At 40.6% G+C, this 21,149-nt stretch overlaps 1 protein-coding gene across 2 annotated transcripts in view; it reads left to right on the top strand.

The window, feature by feature from the left end:
* Positions 1 to 21,149, top strand: part of DNA2 (DNA replication helicase/nuclease 2) — a 93,258-nt gene that overhangs the window by 60,390 nt on the left and 11,719 nt on the right. For both annotated transcript variants that reach the window (XM_033942266.1, XM_033942267.1), the window contains 7 exons: positions 1,747 to 1,971; positions 2,887 to 3,080; positions 3,173 to 3,262; positions 3,353 to 3,554; positions 3,888 to 3,977; positions 6,469 to 6,651; positions 9,265 to 9,411. In XM_033942266.1, the coding sequence (XP_033798157.1) occupies positions 1,747 to 1,971; positions 2,887 to 3,080; positions 3,173 to 3,262; positions 3,353 to 3,554; positions 3,888 to 3,977; positions 6,469 to 6,651; positions 9,265 to 9,411 (1,131 nt within the window). The remainder of the gene's footprint in view (positions 1 to 1,746; positions 1,972 to 2,886; positions 3,081 to 3,172; positions 3,263 to 3,352; positions 3,555 to 3,887; positions 3,978 to 6,468; positions 6,652 to 9,264; positions 9,412 to 21,149) is intronic.

Genomic DNA, 21,149 nt, shown 5'->3' with positions numbered 1-21,149 from the left:
ATTGTTTAGGTAGGTGGGTGCAGTTCCGTTTATTACTTTGTATAGTAGACAGTATAATTTGAATTGGATTCTGGCTCGTATAGGTAGCCAGTATGAGTCTAGGTAGGCACTGGTGATGTGGTCAAATTTTCCAAGTGAATAGATTAGTCTGAGAGCTGTGTTCTGAACGGATTGTAGTTGTTTAATTAAGTTTGTTGGACATGGTAGGTAGAGGATATTGCAGTAATCCACTAGTCCTAGTACAAGGGATTGGACTATGATCCTGTATTGTTCTTTGTTGAAGAATTTTTTTATTTTTCGTAGGTTACGCATGGTGAAGAATGCTTTTTGAGTAGTTTTTGTTGATTTGAGTCTGCATTGTGCAGCATCTATCTATCAATAAGAACATAAGAATTGCCACTGCTACTCCAAGGATTTTAAGAGATGTCTGTATTGGGTATTTGGTTACATTTATTTCTAATTCTGTTATGGAAGGGTCCTTTTCAAGCAGTAAGAATTTTGTTTTATCCGAGTTTAGCTTCAATTTGTGGTTATACAACCGCAATACCACACTGCACACTACGATTCCACGAAATAAACAATATGGCGGAACTTCAGGAAGTCAAAGAATTGGAAGTGTTTCATATCCTATGGGCCATAGGCTATGGTCCTATGGGGCATGTGACGTGTCAAGTTCAACTGCCAAAGATAACGGAATCATGTGAATGACTTAAAATTTTTATTATAGCGCTTCAATAAATGTGATAAATGGGAAATCGGAACAGCTGGTCTTCTGCAACATTTTCATTTTAGCAGTGAAAATCATTTTAGGCAAAAATTTATTTTTTTGTGCGCGCTATTTTAATTTGTGTGCACGGGTTCGGCAAGTTGTGTGCGCGCGCACAAGCGCACAGCTTAGAGGGAACAGTGGTCACGGGCGTGGAGGTTTTTTTAGAAGTCCGATTGCTGTGTTTTATACACACTGAAGATGCTGTATGTTTTTTGCTGTCAGACTCAGAAAAGTAGTTCCTTATTTTTCGGAGTTGTCACAGATAGTAAAATGAGAATGATACCACCTGAGAGAGAAGTTGGAAAGCAATAGGTTGGAGTCGAGGAGTATTCCTAGGCTGCATACTTGGTCTTTCACAGTTATGATAGTTGAGTCCCTGTGTAATGAGGAACGGGCACAGTTGCAGTGTTCTTCACGGATCCTAAGGAGTTCTGTTTTGGAGGCATTTAGTTATAATTTGTTGACAGATATCCATTTTGATTTCAGAGAGGCATTTTAGGAGTTTTGGGGGTGCCATGGCTCCTGTGGCTTCCCCTTTTTCAGGGCCTATGCAATCAGGTTTGACAACTTTTTCTTGGCAGGGAGCAAAGCACATCGTTGGAGCATCAACTGACACAACATTTTCAGAAATGTGTTAGAGTTGGAATAAAGGTTTCCTTAGGCCTTAGTTTGCCCATTTTTCTCCTAAAATTATGGAAACAAAACCCTTCTATTTCAAAACTTGAATGCCTTCCATTTTATAACTATATAACTAAATTATTTGTTTTTATCATTTCTGTCTACAGTTTATTGTATCTTCTATTGCTGCTTTCAAGAAGTGTTCTATAGAACAGATAGTTGAGGGGGGAGGGTAGATAGCCCTGTACTGATTCATCTTCTAAATTAATTCTAAATTAATAAAGGGAGTTTTCATCTAGAGAACTATTTTTAAGTTTCTCCTCTTCTAAAGTACACACTGGTTTTTCTTTCCCTTACAGGTGAGGATTCTTTATGCTTGTAAATTCAGTGTGTTGCTAACCAGCTATACACATTCAGCTGTGGACAATATTTTGCTGAAGCTTGTTAAATTTAAAGTAGGATTTTTACGTTTGGGGCGTTCTCAAAAGATTCATCCAGATATTCGAAAGTTCACAGAGGAAGAAATTTGCAAAGTGAATGCAATTACATCTTTATGCCATTTGGAGGAGCTGTATAATAGCCAGGTAATTTAGTAGTTTTCATTATCCCTGCAACCTGAAGATAGTCTAGAACCTGGTACTTTCAGCATGCATGTAGCAGCGCTCTCATTTGATCCCAGGAACAGCTATCCAATCTCTGGATTAAATTGTACTTTCCTGCAGAGAAACTGAACCATTAGTCAGCTTCTAAATTAGTATTTTAAAAATCATTAACAGTATGTATTGGCAATTGCAGGTGCATAAGTTAGATATCACAAATTGAAAATGAGAATATCTGATGAGGTCAAGGGTAGTTATATTCCTGGGAAGACATCTTAAAATAAATGGATCCTGTAAATGTTTACATAAGAGAGAAAGAGAATATATCTGATGTAAGAAAAGAATGGAATTTGAGATAAGAGATATAAGGAAATAACTTTGTTTACTGTTGTTCCTTCAAATATTTCAATTATAAAGTTCTAACAGGCTTATTGTCTAGAGCAGTGATTCCCAACCCTGTCCTGGAGGAACACCAGGCCAATCGGATTTTCAGGCTAGCCCTAATGAATATGCATGAGAGAGATTTGCATATGATGGAAGTGATAGGCATGCAAATTTGCTTCATGCATATTCATTAGGGCTAGCCTGAAAACCCAATTGGCCTGGTGTTCCTCCAGGACAGGGTTGGGAACCACTGGTCTAGAGCTCCCCGGAACTCACTGATTGACATAAATATTTATCTGCTAAATGATGGTAGCCCTCTTACTAATGAACTCTACCACCAAATTTACTCGTGTTGAAAATTAGAAGACAAGCCCAATTAGCTTTCCAGCTCTGACCCTTAAGTCAATTTTTGGTTTGCTGTCAAATCATTTTAGAAGTTGAAAGATGAAGAAAGAACTTTGATTTCAGTTCTTTGGAAAATACTCTTGTTTTGTTTTTCTTCTGCTGGATATTTAGCCTGTAGTTGCAACAACATGCATGGGAATTAACCATCCTATTTTCACTCGGAGGCGTTTTGACTTCTGCATTGTGGATGAGGCATCACAGATAAGCCAGCCTGTTTGTCTAGGCCCCCTTTTTTATGCCAGCAGATTTGTGCTCGTAGGGGACCATCAGCAGCTGCCCCCACTTGTGCAAAGTGCAGAAGCAAGGTAAAGAACCATTTTTACTACTTTTGAAGTCACTCTTTTTTATTTTAACACGGTACCTTCAATGCAATGCTTTGATGTTTGTATTCTATTAGGGATCTCGGAATGAATGAAAGTCTTTTCAAGAGATTAGAGCAAAACAAGGAAGCTGTTGTCCAGCTGACTGTACAGTACAGAATGAATAGGTATTTAAATGTTATAATAAACATTAATCTACTTTTTTCCAATGATGTTTTAAGTTAGTTTTCTAACACTTGAAAATTTATTTTCTCTAGTAAAATAATGGCATTGACGAATAAGCTGGTGTATGAAGGAAAGCTGGAGTGTGGGTCAGAAAAAGTAGGCACAGCCACTGTAAACCTGCCCAACCTAAAGGATTTGAAGCTAAAAATGGAATTATTTACAGATTATTCAGAAACCTGGTTGAAAGATGTACTCGAACCAAGCAATGCTGTCTGTTTCCTGAACACAGAAAAGGTGAACTGGATTATCCTCCTCATCAGTTAGTTCCTTAACCTAGTACAGTACACACACAGAATGGGTAGCAGATCTTTCACTGATCTTAGATGTCAAAGGTGCAAATCTAGTTCCAGATATCTCTTGGACATGCTAGGCTTTTGAATATTTTTGCTGTGATGGTCTAGATTTACATCTTTTTAAAAGTATAACACAAAATCTGTGATTAGTCCTCAGGGAAAAGTAATAGCACTTTTTTTCCAGACTCTTAATACAAAGTATAAAGAATGAGTTTTCCTTATCAACCCTTGATCAAAGAATGAGGTGTACGATTTTGCTTTTCTTTTTGGACAGGTACCAGCACCAGAAACTGCAGATAAGGGTGGAGTAAGTAATGTGATGGAAGCAAAGCTGGTGGTGTTCCTGACCTCACTTTTTATTAAGGTAGATTTTTTTGTACACAGTTTTCGAACATAGCTATAACAAATTACTTTACGGGTTCTCAGTCTAGCCATTGTTGGTATACCTATCCAGTCAGATTTTCAGGATATCCACAATGAATATAGGTTTGGAAAATAGCGATTTGGATGTTTGCTAAAAAAATAAAATCTATATGCCGCTTTGGACATTTTTCTGTTTTGAAAATGAGCCTATAAATTGACTAAAACCTGATAGTATGGAGGGAATAAATGTGGCTGAATTGAGGGAGAGGGCTTCAGGAGGAATTTTGTTGTAAATAAAATATTCTTAGATTGGAGACTGCACTGTGGAAAGTGGGAGGAATATACATAAAAGAAGGCTATTGTTATATTTGTCCAAAGGAAGGAGCTGGGATGTTGAATCAGATTAGTGAGTTTTTGCAGAAATAGTAAAGTATATATCTTTAGTGTGTATTGGGATTTATTTGTCCTGCGTATGTATTAGATATTCAGAACTCCATGTTCAGTAGAAAAAACATTAGAAATGTAAGGGAGATTTAGGTTAAGACCTATGAATTTATATGCACTTGATGGTATCCTTGTTGATTTCTAGACTTGTTTCCCTCTTTCGTCTTCTATCAGTGTTCTCTAAGGACAAGCAGGATACGAAATTCTCAGAACATGGAGGTGTCGCCAACAGAGCCCAGTGCATTTTTGAGGAAGCTCACCATGCATGGGCACCATTTTTTACCTGCCAATGTAATAAGGGACCAGTTCAGTTTTTCATGGAGCCAGTTAGACACACCTTTTTCCCCAAGATAGACAATATCACAAATAAAACAAAGGAGGAAAAAAATCTATATATCAAATAGTTACAAAGATTGAAAAGTGTTTTTTAAAATTATAAACATGAAACCACATGTACAAAAAAGTAGTACAATGTGTTATTTTTATAACCCAGAATGAATGTTGGTGAAGGTGGTATAGAAAATGCAAATAAACTGAAAGTGGACATTCATTATAGTTTATCTCTACCATATATCATATGCCCTCAGTCTATCATGTCTATTTCAGTCAAATATGTATCCAACATGTTTTGGAGGCACACCTGCTTCAAGGGCTTCTAAAATGTTATAGTACTAAGGAACGTATATAGGCAATATGACAAGAGGAACTGGCAAGAGAAAACCCACTAATGTACAACAAAGTAACACCACTTTCGAACACTTATGGATACCTTCTACTGTCAGCTGACTTACAAAGTTTCTGACAGCAACAGCTCTCATTTTCACTTTCCAGGTTTTAGCTTGGCACTATACACCAAGGGCACCTTATAGAACACTCTAATTATGGGCCTTAAAACCAATCACCAGTTAGAGAATGTCACATGGACAGACTTTGTCCCCCTCCTCAACCTCCCTTACCTTAGCTGCACAAGCCTCAAATGCTTATGATTTTATATTTTTAAATCTTTTTATTAAAGTATAAAAAGGGACAATATTTTGTACAATTAATTGTAAATCACAAATAGAGCCTTCCATTTTGATCTGGTTTTGGTACAATCTTCCCAAAGATTTGGTTACCTGTGTTTTTACATCATCTGAGAGGATAATTGGATTGTGTTTCAGACATGGGTGTAGAAAAGAACCAACACGGTGTAGTGGATGAACAGGAAAATAAGTGCATATTACATGTTGGAAATGCTCCTTGATGCCTGCAATGATGGATGAATCTGTTGAAGTAAGAGTAAGATGCTTAAGCAACTGAGCACATGATAGAAGGATGTTGCAGATGGTAGAAATCTGATCAACAGACAAGACTTGTTGCCACATCAAAGGCAGACAAGACACAAATGATGTCATTTAAAAGTACATTTAAATCCAAAAGCAGTTTCTACAGGTTGCCAGTCGTCTAAGATGTGTTAAGTTTTTATACATTGATACTGGCATTTTATGGATGCTGTTCCATCTAGTTGGAACAGCCAGTTTAAGGCTAGTTTCAAGCTTTAAATTTAGAGAATGAAAAAATAAATAACACGCTTACATAAATCACAATGATGGATTCAAAAAGTTTCTTATAACAAGATTTTTATCATACTTTCATATGTGGATAGGTTGTGCTCAGAGACATGGAGGAAAAAGGGATCAATGTCCCCCAAAAACCTCACCACCAAATCAGTGCAGAACTTTCACTTTACAAAAATATAACACTTCATGGCATCAAGAACTATTGAACAGAACTTATCTTATTGTGTAAAATTCTTTGGCCTTGATGTGCCACGTTTCATTGTTTCTTCAGGAAGCCAAAACCGTATAATCAAAAGACAAAAAGTCTTCCATACAGGGTGTCAGTCTCTTTTAAAGCTTACAATCCGGTATGTAACAGGTTTTGTTCCTCTGTTACATGTCTAAATTATAGTTTGTCAACAATAAATGTTCATCATAAGGCCATGTGAAGAACTGAAATGCGAGGCTTTTGTATATTCTCACTAACACACATTCTTCTTTTCTTTTAAGGCTGGCTGTAAATCCTGTGATGTGGGTATCATTGCTCCATACAGACAGCAATTAAAAATAATCTCTGAGTTGCTGGCCAAATCTTCTGTCAGTAATGTGGAGGTTAATACTGTGGACAAATATCAAGGAAGAGACAAGAGCATCATCATTGTGTCTTTCGTTAGGAGCAATACTGATGGAAATGTAGGTTAACTCCTTTAGCACTTTCATGCTATGTACAGCACAAAACATATGAAATTAATAGTGACTTACCAGATTCGTTAAGCATGGTACTTACTGAGATCCAGAAAAAAGTTGACCCAGGTAAAAATTGGTAGCAATGCAATCATTTTTGGAGAGTGGTTTCACTTTTTCTAAAGAGCACTGATATTTAGCAATTAGCTGTGCTAAATATCTAGGCAAAGTTATTTGGATAATTTTGCTGCTCTCAAGCATACTGAATTATGAACCTTAAAATGAGTAAAGTGATGCTTTTTCTACTCAGAGGTCATACAGTTTCAAGTGGAAATGTTTTCTACTTTATTGTAAAAAAGCAAAACCTGAATCCCTTCCACTGTTTGCCTAGTCTCCTGTCATGCATTTTTTCCTTATTAGGCCTTCATCCCAGTGCCCCTGCAGCTCATCATGATAAAGGGATTATGCTCCCATCTTGACCCATTAGTAAGTTACTACTTAAAGTACCTTAGCTTCCAGCATTCTCCCAATCTTCTCCAATCCTCATGCTAAAAAAGGGTAACAAGAACTTTGCACTTCTTTATCGTCCCTCCAGACTACAGTGGCACAGAAACAGATGGGTAATAGCTCACCATGACCAGCAGGTGGAGACTGAGCCCAAACTTCTGGCTGTAGTACAAATGGGCTGGCAGTCCCAAGTACAATCAGTCTGCTCTGAGTCTTTAGCAGGTGGAGGTGGTAAGCCTGTGCAGTCTTTCCCTGGTTTAGTGTAGTGCTGTTGGATTTTGCTTAAATTGGCCTTCTTATCCCTGTTTGTGGTGTTGGATTGAGCTTGGGGGGACCCTTTTGGGGGTCTGCCCAACCCCGGACAAGCCACACTTGACTGGCTGAGTCCCTCCCCCCATTTCCCCTACCTCCCCACATTTTTATCTTTAGAAGTGCCTCAGCTGTAAGCCTTGCCACCAACTACCGGCAAAGCATATAGCTTAGAGAGCCAGTGGGATCTATTCAAATCAAATTAATGTTGTATTGAGAAAAAAAAAAGTCATGAGACAGTGCCGGTCTAAAGGGAAACCTTCAATTAAGTTTAATTGAATTTTATTGCTAACTGGCATTTTTTTGTTTTCCCTGTAGTGGTTTTCGCAATGAGTACTTTTAAGCTGCAAAAGTGCTCATTATGCTCCAGGCACGCAGTTGATGCGGCCACCGCGAAGGGGAATCCTCATCAGCTTTGGGTGCTGGCGAGCAGAGTTCCCCTTCGTGTGTGCTCCGCAAATCGGCAGCAGGCAGTGAGGAAGCCCGGGCTTCCCCTACTGCCCACACAGGGATTTCCCCAGCCACTGATGGTCAAAGAAAGGAGGTTTCCCTTACCACCAATAATGCTGAGGACTCCCTTTTTCTTAACTGCAGGCTTGCCTGCCTTAGCGGCTGGGTCTGTTCAGGCCTCTTTGCTGCTGCAGGCCTAGGAGGGTTTTTTTCGGCATGTTTTTTTGCCAGTTTTGGAGGGAAGCTCCACCATCTTATGTGCAGCCTCAGGTTACCTTCCCCCTGTCTTAGAGAAATGGGAACAAGTTTGTGCTGGCTCTCCTGCTTTGGCAGTGAGTCCTACTTTGCCACCAGGGGGGTTTGCCCCAGATTTTGTTTTTAGCCATTTACAAAGCTTACTTGCAGGCGACTGGGGGTCCTGTTTCTTCCCCGGGTATCTCTGGATTTTACAGGAGACTTTTGCCTTCCATGTTCACCCCCGTTCGGCTCCTGGCGTCGGCTCCGGCCCAATCCCCCCATCTTCATCCAAGCAGCCGCGGGTCTTATGGGATGAAGATTTTCTGTTTGCAGATGCATTTTTGCTTGATGAGGACTTAGACCCCTTGTTGGATCCCCAAGATCCTCTCGGGGGGAGGGGGGGCGATAATACGCACATGAGTTTTGTAGAGACACCAGCTGGCGAGGATGCGTCGGTGGTGTGCATTTTTCAGTGGGAAGACCTTCAGGAGCTTATTCTTCAGGTTTCATTGGTTTGAGGAAGACACGAAGGAGCCCTCGTGTGTGGCAGACCCCCTTATTTTATGGGATCTGTTGGGCCTCCCGTTCTTTTCCTATGCATCAGAAGAATATTTGGGATGTAGTGCATGCGCAGTGGAAGGTGCTGGAAGCAGCCCATGATTTGGCTGTATCCCATTCCTGATGGGGAAAGAGATATCATGAAGTCTCCTGTTATTGATGCGATGGTCTCAGCCATTGCGCATCGGCATACAGTGTCGGTTGAAGGCGGCTCAGCCTTGCAGGACTCTCAGGATCATAGGTTGGAGTCTCTTCTTAAGCAAAGTTTTGATGTGGCTGCCCTGGTGGCCCAGGCGGCGAAGTGTGGCAGTCTGATGACCTGTGGATATTTCCAGTGATACAAGTGTGTTCTTGACCGGGAGTCTGATGACTGGTCCTTGGTGGATCAGGAGGTTGCTAAGATTGAGCTGGGCGCTTCTTATTTCTCGGATGCTTTGTGAAAAAGCTTGCGGTAAAGTTTGATTCTTTCGGATGCTTTGTGAAAAAGCTTGAGGTAAAGTTTGATTCTTTTGGTTGCTTTTGATAAGACATCAACTGCCTGTTTCTTTTCATTCCTAACAGCTCGGAGATCTTCTGAAAGACTGGAGGCGTCTGAATGTTGCCATTACGAGAGCCAAGCACAAGTTAATAATGTTGGGTTGTGTCCCAGCATTAGGCCGCTATCTGTGTTTGGAGACCTTACTCTGCTATTTGAGTACTGAAAACATGATATCCTTTTCTGTAAATTATGTATAGAAAAAATTAAGTACATTTTTGGAAAAACTGGGTATAAACCTGTGAATTCTATATATACCACCCAAATTTGGGTGTGTTGCTAAGATGTGCACACAAATTAATTAGTTAATGAGCTCTTAACTATCAATGATTGGGTATTAACAATCAACAATGCTAATTGGCAATCATTAAAATTTGCACACTCTCTTCTATGTCAGGGAGCCTAATTCTCAGGATGTATCCCAAAAGGAGGCATGGCCATGGGAGGGGCATAGTCACATTAGAGGTATTCCAAAAAGTTCTGCATGTAGTTATAGAATACTGCCTCAGTGCATCTAACTTGGGTGCCAGCATTTATACCTAGTTTCAGCAGCCATAAGCCTGGTGTCCAAAGTTAGGTGTGGGAATCAGTGCACTTAGCACCAATTTTTTTGTGCCCATTTTTGAGCGCTGTTTTTATAACCCCCCCCCTCTTAAAATGTGATATGGCACCTGCTTCAGGCAGATAAGGCTCTGCTGCAGTCCAAGGTCTAGACTTTGAAGCTGCTATTGCCAGTGTTACAGACACAACCTTGTAAGGTTTAGCCCCCCAAATGTAAGGTTGGAGGGGTAAGGTTGAAGCGGCCTTACAAATCCGCTAGGTCCTGGGTTCAATACCCTTGCAGAAGATTCAGTAGGAAGTAAAATCAAATGACAAGCACAGCCAGAAGTGATTACATAGAGAATATAATGTAGAAATAAGCTTAATATTACAGAAAAGCAAGATTCATAAAGATACATCAAGCATATTACAAATAATGAGAAAGAAAAGACAGTCTTCCTGTCTTACAGAGTTCAGAGGAAAGAAAAAAGAGAGAAGGGGGTGATGTTCTAGGGAGAGAGAGGGGGGAGTTCTAATCTCCCATATTTATACATTTGAGGCTTGTTCTAAAAATAGAATCTATTGAAGTTAAGTACCCCTATCTTTTGTAAATTGTTTGAAACAATCGTGAATAAGGTGAGTGAGGTGTGAGAGACTGGAGAAGAAGTCAAATGTAATTTCCAATTTCACTTTGAATGGTTTCTGATTAACCTAACTACTGTTAGACCATGCACCTGGACTTATTGTATATCTTAAGCTGTCCCTCTTAAGCACCAGAAAAAAACTCTGTGGAGCGACGATGTTCCTAAATGGACTTTATTTGAAAGAGTCAAAGTTCCAAAGGTACACCAAAATCATCCACATAAAATAATTTCGTCCACATAAAAATAGGTTATCCACATAAAAGCCTTAAAGGACCTAGTCCGCTAGGTATACAGGACCCAACACGAACCACGTTTCGACAAAAAGTCTTCTTCAGGGGTCCCTGGGGGTCCTGTAAAGGTGAATACGTGGGAAACAATTGTCTCACTTCGGTTCACAATTGTCTCACTTCCGGTTCACCACACAATTGTTTCCCATGTATTCACCTTTATAGGACCCCCAGGGACCCCTGAAGAAGACTTTTTTGTCGAAACGTGGACCATGTTGGGTCCTGTATCCCTAGTTCATTTAAGGCTTTTATGTGGATAACCTATTTTTATGTGGATGAAATTATTTTATGTGGATGATTTTGGTGTACCTTTGGAACTTTGACTCTTTCAAATAAAGTCCATTTAGAAACATCGTCACTCCACAGAGATTTTTTTGATTTTCTCTGGATTTTCTTCTCTGTGGATATCTTGGGGTCAATTCCTTTTGTTTTTTGCCTCTTAAGCACCAGACATTAACACATCTTAGCTGTCTTTAGCACCTCTTCGCTGTACCAAGGTCCTTTGATACCTTTAAGCACTGATTTAATTTAGGCTGGGGCAATCTGAGGCTGTTTGTACTGACATGCTCCAAGATCAGATATGAATATGATCTCCCATAGGCCTTTGCTGACATTGGTAAGGCTGACAAGCCTGAGCCTAGAGCATGCTACTGTTGCATAGCAGAGCCCAGAACTGCTACCTCTGTACTGCTGTGTCAGATGAGAGAGGCCTAATACCAGGAAGGGAGAGGAGAAAAAAAGCAAAAAGTCAAAATTAAAGAAAAGGAGGCAAACAACAAGTAAGAATTGCAGAGGAATTTATATGAATTTTTTTTCTAAGTTTTAAACCAGATGTGTAAGTTTTATGGGACATGTTACTCCCAGTTTTACCTTGCTAAAAGATTAATGTTTTGGGATATAATGTATACACAGAAAAAGCATATAAGGAATTATTAGGAAAGGAAAACAAATATGAGAATGTTATAATGCCCTTGTATTGCTCCATGGTGTGACCGTACCTCGAATATTGTGTGCAATTCTAGTTATCACATTTCAAAAAAGGTACTGTGGAATTAGATAAGGTACAAAGAAGGGTGACAAAATGATAAAGGGGATGGGACAACTTCCCTATGAGAAAAAGCCAGTTTGTAGAAGAGATGGCTGAAGGGAGATATGATAGTGATCTATAATATACTAAGGGGCTCCTAATCAAAGAAAAAAAAGTCTAAAAAATGGCCTAAATGGGTACTTGGACAATCAAAAAATCTGATCAGCCAAGTACCCATAACCAAAGCTGGTTTTCGACAAGAGGAAATGCAATTCTGGATTTAATTCTAAATGGACTACGAGGAGAGGCGCAAGATGTAGTAGTAGAGGGGACGCTAGGAACCAGTGATCACAATATGATCCACTTCGACCTGGATGCAGGGGCGAAGCATCGATCCAGAACGACGGCCACGGCGATGAACTTCAGAAAAGGGAATTACGAAAGGATGAGACTCATGGTGGGAAAGAAGATCAAAAAGAGGATAAGCAACTGTAAAAATGCTAAAGCAGGCATAGACCCTTTTTAAGGACACAGTCACCGAGGCGCAAAATCTATATATACCACGTATCAGCAAGGGATCCAAGAGGAAAAAGAACAAAGAACCGGCGTGGCTCACTGTAGCGGTGAAGGAAGTGATCAGAGACAAGAAGACTTCATTCAAGGAATGGAAAAGGTCAAAAACGGACGAAAACTGGAAGAAACACAAACAGCATCAACAAAGGTGCCATAAAGCGGTAAAAGGGGCCAAAAGAGACAATGAGGAAAAAATAGCCAAGGAGGCAAAAAACTTCAAGCCGTTCTTTCGATATATTAAGGGGAAACGACCCGCAAAGGAAGCAGTGGGACCGTTAGATGATCATGGAATAAAGGGAGTGCTAAAGGAAGACAAAACCATTGCCGATAAACTGAACACGTTTTTTGCATCTGTATTTACCAAAGAGGATATACACAACATACCAGAACCCAACAGGCTATATGCTTCTGATACTTTCAGCTATACACAGCTGAAAGCAGTGCAACATCCAGAAAGTGAAAAACTATCAAAGTATTAACTGCAAGAGACAAGATTTTGGACCAACTACAGTATTTTGAGGCCCTCGGTATTAAAAAAAAATGATTATTTATGGAAAACGTGTGCCTTAACTGTCCGGTGGTCATGTCCGCAACCGCCTTCAGCTCTCACCTCTTCCAGCACCGGACATACGCACAAGCTGCATTGCCTCCAATGGTTACCTTCATTCTGGAACTTTGCCTGCCTCACTGCTGTAACCTCACACTAACGCTTTCCTGCATCTGTACGCGATTGTGAGGTGGAGTGGAGAGGACAATCGCATACAGACGCAGGAAAGTGCTTGCATAAGGTTACAGCAGTGAGGCGGGCAATGTTCCAGATCACGACTGCCGGACACTTAAGGCACAAGTTTTCCATAAAGAATCATTCTTTATAATTCCAAGGGCCTCAAAATAGTACCTGGTGAGCCGTGAGTTTGAGACCACTGGCTTACAATATCCTCTCAACTCTTATTTCCTCATGTGATTCTACTAGTCCTGGCCTATGTTCTTCTGCTTACACTCCGTTCAGATTCCCTGATATTGCTTTTACCTCACTCTCTGCTAGTATTGCCTTTACCTCACTCTCTGCTAGTATCTCCTATTAATACTTAAGAGCTACAGTACATAAATTTGACTTACATAGTTTGTCTTTTATCCTTTTATCTCTTTTATCCTTTCCTTTTTTCAGGCTAACTCAAAATACATGCTTCATTTGTAGTAAATGTTCTACGGTACATTTTGTTTTCCTTTCAGTCTTTTGTCCATGCACTTACAGAAATTCAGCTGTCCTTTTATGAATCTGCTTCTACTGTTACTTTTCTCCTTTATTTCTAGAAAGTTTGAGACAAGTACATTGGATCTCTAAGAGGATAGGCAGACTAGATAGGGCTAAAGGGGATGGGACTTGTATACCACTTCTTCTGTGTGGTTACACAGTCAAAACAGTTTATATATTTTAGACAGGTACTTATTTTGTATCTGGAGCAATGAAATGCTAAGTCACTTGCCCAGAGTCACAACCTCAGGGTGCTGAGGCAGCTGGTCTAACCACTAGGCCACTCCTCCATTTCATATGGCCATATGGTCTTTATCTGCCTTCAGTTTTCTGTGCTTCTATTTCTGTATTTCTCAGCCCAGTAGTCAGTGGTGGTGATTCTGTTATATCACATCTGCCAGTACTTTTCATCGTTGGCCCTATCATCCTTTGAGACTTGTTCTGCCCTCATTGCAGTAAGTGATACATTAGAGTGCTGCACTAAGCTTTACCACATAGCATTCTAACCCATGCTAAAAAAATAAATCTTTTACTCACAACACAGTAAATTAATGGCATGCAAATTACAATAGTGTTAAAAAGTGTGTGATGACAGACAAAACGGTACAAGCTACTGCAGTAATCTGTAGCCATTTGCCTCACAGTGAATAAATTGTCTCCCTTCCTGCCAGTGTGGGAATAAAGATTGGCTCATGCACTGACAGGAAAGATATTTTTAAAAAAGGCCAGCTGGATTCCTTGCAAAAATTTATTGGTGGCCCACTGGGTCCTGCACACATTGAACCCTCCCCCTCTCTCCCCCCCCGAAAGACTCCTAAGAAAACCTTTAAAAAAAACCCTAAAAAGTCATAGGATAGGAAGCAATGTTCTGTTGTGGATTAGGAACTGTTATTGGACAGAAAACAGAGAGTAGGGTTAAATGGCCATCTTTCTCAATGGAGGAGGGTGAATGGTAGAGGGATCTGTACTTGGATTGGTACTATTAAACATTTTTTAAAATACACGTATAAAAATGTGTTTGAATGAGCACAAATCTAGAGTAAATACAGACAATGATACAGCCCCTTTGGTTCAGTACTGGCAACTTTGGTTCGGCACTGGCAACTGATGAGTCATACGCTTCAAGATATTAAATGGCACATTATTGATACAGTCAAAGTAGGGTAGGAGAGAGGCAATGCTGAAAAACTATTGAATTTGAAAGAATACTGGACTTAGAGATATTTGGAGCATTGAGATTAAAGCATCAAATTAATGTATCTCAATGGACACGTATTTGGTCTTGGAGGATGAAATGTACAATGTCTGCGTCTATGAGGCAAATATGGTTTTTCCTGTTGCATAGAGCACTCTGGACCCCTGTTCGTTTACAAAAATTGGATTGCTCTAAGTCTAATAGATGTTGGCATTGTCATCTCGAAGCTGGAACTTTAGATCATTTATTGTTTTATTGTCCATTCAAGGCATTTTGGGAGTCTATTTGGGATCAAATAAATTGCCTGTTAGAGAATCATGTAGCATTGTCATATGACACTATTTTATTTGGCATGTCTATGAGAGCTAAATGTCAAATATCTGCTAACAATAACAGGCTTTTGATGATATTAACAGGAGTTGCCATCCAACAAATAACATATAATTGGAAGGACTGTAGAAGACTGAATTATTGTTTTTGGTGGAATTCAATTTGTCATGTGTATAAAATGGAAAGAGCGTTGGCAGTTCAAAAAGGTTATTATAAGAAATTTAAGGATGTGTGGGGACCATTATTAAATTATAGTAATGAATAAGTTACACTTTTCCCAATTTTAATACACATGTGGATTTGGGATGGGGGGTTTTCTTGGTTTTCCATTAAGAATATATATATGAAGATCATATATATATTATTTTGAGAGGCATATATTAGTTATATGTGAATTTGGGAGGGGGTGGGGGTTAAATCTTATTGGTGTATGATATTGAACACTTTTCAAGTGATGTTGTATATAATTGTTTGATATTTACTGTGCACTTGATGTAAGTTATAAAATGAATAAAGAATTTAAAAAAAACATTTTTATAAATGATCTGGAAATAGAACGAGTGACATGATTAAATTTGCAGATGACATGGGGGGAAGTGTCGTCATCGTGCTCAGCTCTGTATGCCTCGAGCCTAATTTGTATTGATTTCCCTCCCTAAATAGCGAATCCAACCCTGCAAACTGCAGATCTGCGAGCGGATTTCTTTTGCAGAGTGTCTTGTGTTTTTATGGCACAATCGGTCCGTCGGACGTTGAAGGATTTTGCCTTCGGCCCTTTGCAGACCGACGCTGCTAAGATGGCGCCAAAGGGTGAGGAGGGGCCTACACCGCCGCTCGCGGTACAGCCTGCACCACCAATTCTTGTAGAGCCTGTGGGTGGAGAGCCTTCTGACTTGCTGCCGTCGGACCCACTAACTGAAGTGCGATCTCTGTTCAGGGAAATACAGAACAAGATGAAGGGGTTCCGGGGTGAATTTACAATGTTGGCAGCCGATCTCCGTTCTGAACTGTCTGAGCTGGGCACCCATGTGGGAGATCTGGAGGTTCAATGTGATGAGCAGCATGCAGCTGTTGCCCAAGTTGAGTTTCACTCTAAAGAATTACAGGTGCAGCAAAATTATATATATGATAAATTGGAAGATTTAGAGAACAGGAGTCGGCGAACTAATCTGAGGATCCGGGGAATACCAGAATCAGAGCATTATCTGGATTGTGAGAGGGTTGCCCTACAAATAGCATCTTTACTATTGGCTGATGGTCCAGAGTGGATCCTTACCAGAGATCTCTATTGAGCGAGCACATCGAGCTTTTGCGGCCCCTCGGGGGAATAAACCCAGAGATATTATTGTTTGCTTTAAAGATTTTAAGATCAAGGAAGCTATTGTGCGGAAAGCCAGATCACTTGCTGTGCTCAAATGGGAGGATCTAGAATTTGAAATCTATCAAGATCTGGCTGCTGTTACTTTACATCGCAGAGCAGAATTGAAGCCCTTACTTTGATATTTTGTGGACCAAAAAATTAAATACCGCTGGTGCTACCCTTTTGCTCTCCTTTTTTATTTAGAGGGTTCCTTGTGCACTGTACGGTCCCTTTCAGAGGCCTCACAAATCTTTCCTGAGGTTCAGTTCACGGAGGCCTCACCAACACCATTGGGTCGGATATCTGATGGACGTCCACGTCGGGCAGAACCTTCACAACCTTGGTGGCAGCGAGTTCGGCGAGAGGGTGGTCATCTGAAACGCCATTTGCTTGACCAGGAACAGCACTCTCTAACTGGCACTTGATGGGGATTCGTTTTAGGACCTTTGATATTATTTCTTATCTGCGTGTGCAACTTTCCCACTGTTTCGGTGGTGTGTTTATCTTCTGTATTATGGAGTGTTTTGCGGTTTGCATTATTGATCTATGGGGTTGGATTTATATCGATATATTGTGTGGCTTTATCAAGGGAGGACATTGGTTTCTAGTTTTGAGATTTTACCCTGGTTGGTATTTTTTAGGCTGGCTGGGAGGGCACATGGGGAGGGGCCCTTTTCTCCCTTGGGTTATGTGGATGCACTTTAAGTGGGTGCTCTCGTGTGTGGTTACTATGGATGGGAGAGGGGAAGTTTGGGGAGGGGGTATGGGGGATGCTATGGGGACTGTGGGTTCTAGGTAGAGTGTATTTTAGGATTTTAGTTTCTCTTTTGAGATTATGGGTGACCTAAAATTATCTATAAATGTGCGGGGCCTTAATGTTCCCATGAAACGTCATCTCCTTTATAGGGAACTAGCTCGTCAGAGGGCCCAGATTGTGTTTTTACAGGAGACACATTTGTTATCTAAACATGAACAAGTGTTGCATCCCCCGGGGTATTCGACCACTTATTTTGCTTCTAATAAACATCAACAGAAAACTAAGGGAGTAGCCATTCTCTTTCATAATAGCTTACAGGTTCAGGTGTCTTCAGAATTGAGGGATCCGGAAGGTTGTTATTTACTTCTGGGGGTTACTATTGCTCATCAGAAGTATACCCTTTGTAATTTATATGCTCCAAATGTGGGTCAAGGGGAATTTTTCACACAACGTGATGAAATTTTATACCCTCTTACTGATGGTTTCTTATTGATTGGGGGTGTGATTGTAATATTATCCTAGACCCCCAGTTGGATAATTCTTCTCGCCGGAATTCCAACTCCCTTGTAGATCATAAGGGGTTTCAACGGCTGCTCCTACATTGGGGGTTACATGATATTTGGCGTATAAAACATCCTGGGGAATGGGAATATACTTTCCATTCTGCTGTTCACAACACTGATTCTCGCATTGATTATTGGCTGGGAGATGGTGTTTTCTGTCAAACAGTACGATGTTGTGAGATTCACACTACGATCTTAGTGGATCACTCTGCGGTTAGTCTGGTGTTGACAGGGGGAGGGGGGCCCTTAAGATCTCACAATGGAGATTTAATGATTGCTAATTGGCAGACCCCACCAATGTGGTGCAATTGACAAAGGATATTATGGATTACCTTGAATTAAATGATATTAATGATATCTTGTGGGAGATATTAAAGGCGGTGCTTAGAGGGAAAGTCATTGCTTTGCAAGCTCATACTCAGAAGCTGCGAACCGGGAAGAGCGGGCTTAAAAGGAAGGAACTTTCTGATCTTGAATCCCAGATGCGGGGGCGGTGGAGAACTACTCAGGAAAATACTCAATTGGCCAAATTACGATTGGATTTAAAAAATATTGAGCTGGCTAGCATTAAAGTGGCATTACGTCAGACACGGCAGGAATATTTTGAATTTAATGATAGGGGTAGTAGACTTAGCGCATAGATTGAAAACCTGGGCCACTCGCAATGATATTTTGGGTATTTGATTCCTCGGGTACCTATTGTACTTCGGTCTCAGATATGGGGAAAGCTTTTTTGCAGTCCTATAGTGAACTTTATCAAGCTGACCCAGCCTCTCTGGACCAGGATATAGAGGATTATTTAGGACAACTTTCACTTTCGGCTCTGTCTGAGGGAGAGACAGCTCAATTATCTAGACCTATCACCCTTGCCGAGGTGGAAGAGGTGGTTCTCTCTCTCTCTCTTTAAATACTGCCCCTGGGTTGGACGGGTTTACTAATAAATTTTATAAAACTTTTCAACATTTATTGGTGCTCTTGTTGGTGAGAGTGTTTAATAGTTGTGATGATTCCCATCCGTTACCTCAGACTTGGTGTACGGCGGCTGTAACCTTAATTCATAAAAAGGGGAAAGATTCTACCTCCTGTGAGGCCTATTGGCCTATCTCATTGCTTAATGTGGATTATAAAATTTTTACTAAAGTTTTAGCTTTGAGATTGCAGGTCTATATGCCACAACTAGTTCATCCTAATCAGCCGGACTTTATTGCGCTGCGACAGCTGTTTGATAATATCAAAACCGCTTTACATCTAATGTGGCATGCACGTCGGGAGGGAATCCCTGCTCTTGTTTTGTCCCTCGATGCTGAAAAGGCATTTGATCGGGTGAGTTGGGTTTATTTATTTAAGGTGTTGCAAAAAAATGGGTATTGGACAGAGATTTTATGGTTGGCTCCAATTATTATATGATGCCCCTTTATCCAGGTTGAAACTTAATGGTACCTTGTTGTCCACTATTCCTTTGGTGCGAGGGACGCATCAGGGCTGTGCCCTCTCTCCCTTGCTCTTTGCATTTTCTATGGAGCCTTTCGCGAACAGGATTTGTCATCAGGGGGATATTTTTGGGATTCAATTGAGAGCACAGCAACATAAAATTTTGCTTTATGCGGATGATATTTTGCTTTTGTTGCATGATCCTGAGGTGTCTTTATTTAATGTGGTTCGTGAATTACAATGGTTTGGCCTGCTTTCCGGTTTCAAAGTCAATATGACTAAATCAGAGATCTTATCTCTTACTCTGGAGGATCGTGTGGTCCGTAGGCTGCGTTCTACCCTCCCTTTCACTTGGGCCTCTAGTTTTATCACTTACCTGGGTGTTAATTTAGTAACAGATTCTAAGCAATTATACAAATTTAATTTCCCTGAGCGCTTGCGAGTCTTATTTCTTGATTTGGAACGTTGGAAGGAATTGCACCTTAGTTGGATAGGCCAGATTTCAGCTGTCAAAATGATGTTACTACCTAAATTATTGTATTTTTTTTGGCCCTTCCTGTAGCTTTGCCGGATGGTTTTTTCCGCCTTCTATCTTGTAAGGTTTTTGCTTATATCTGGTGAAAGAAGCCCCGTGGGTTCACCGGAGTATTTTATATAGATCTAAACTGGAAGGGGGTATGGGGATTCCCAATTTTCATTTGTATTATCAAGCTGCCCTCTTACAGGAAATAGTGTTGTGGCTTACTTATGAAGACTGCCCGTTGATTCATATCGAACAACATTTTAGCCCCCAGGTGTCTTTTTGGATGTTACCTTGGGTTCCGGAAGACCGTTTGTGTGCGGCAGGTGGTTCTTCGGAATTGGTATGTCTTTCGTAGGCGGATGTTCCCGGAACGTATGTTTTTCTCTCAAATGGCAATTTGGCGTTGCCTGCTACTTCACCAGGTAGAGAAAGGGTGATTCGCAGTAAGTGGATTCCTGCGGGCCTCCGGACCTTGGGTCAACTTTGGGAAGATGAGCAGAAGCGTCCCTTTCAGGAATTGCAAGAGGAATTTGGCTTGGAGAATAGATTCTTTTCTCTATACGCGCCTGCGTATCTTACTATTTCAGCAGGCTTTTTGGGAGTTATCTTTGGAGTAAACTTGGCTTGAACAGGCTTTTTGGGCAGGAGTGTGGAGAGGGGGAGTTTCTAGAGTATACCGGGCCTTATTAAAAAGAGAATCACAGCTAGATCCCTCCAAAGCACAATGGGAGTGGGACGTTCCAGAGAGGAGAGGGCTACTTAGTTGGTTATTTAAATCTACATTGTCCCTTAACTATATAGAAAATGGTTTTAAGATGTATTATAGGTGGAATTATACTCCTGAGCGTCTTTTTTCCATTTTTCATGTGGGTTCTGATAGTTGTTGGTGAAACTGTGGGGAGCGGGGAGATTTTATACATACCTGGTGGACCTGTCCTGGAGTGTGACCTTATTGGCAGCGTGTGGGTTGCTTTTTAGTTCAGATTTTTCATAAACATTGTTGCCTGTTGCTAGAATGTTATTTACTTAATGTGGGAGTTCCTGGTTTGTCAACTCCTGAACAGAAATTGGCAGCCTTTGCTTTTACAGCTGCCAGACTTGCTTTGGCGCAGTATTGGCGTACTCCCAGGGTGCCTCCTCTTCAAAAGGTTTACTCTCGTTTGTATTATTTACAGTTAATGTCCCACCTTACTGCATTGAAGCATAATACACTCTTAGCTTATCATAAGATTTGGGACCCATATCTCCAATGGAGGCAAGACTGTTTTGTGGAATCGGGGTTTTGGAGGGGGGAGGGGCAGCTCTGTATCTTTCATTGTTTTGATTTTTGCATTTTGAATTGCCTTTGGTTATGTTCTGTTGTGAAAATTCATAAATAAAGTTATGAAAAAAAAAAAATTGCAGATGACATGATACTATTCAAAGT

This window comes from Geotrypetes seraphini, chromosome 4, assembly GCF_902459505.1.
Source record: "Geotrypetes seraphini chromosome 4, aGeoSer1.1, whole genome shotgun sequence".
In the NCBI taxonomy this organism is placed as follows: Eukaryota; Metazoa; Chordata; class Amphibia; order Gymnophiona; family Dermophiidae; genus Geotrypetes; species Geotrypetes seraphini.
Note: the sequence above shows the minus strand (reverse complement) of the source record. Positions and strands in the feature narration are given on the sequence as shown.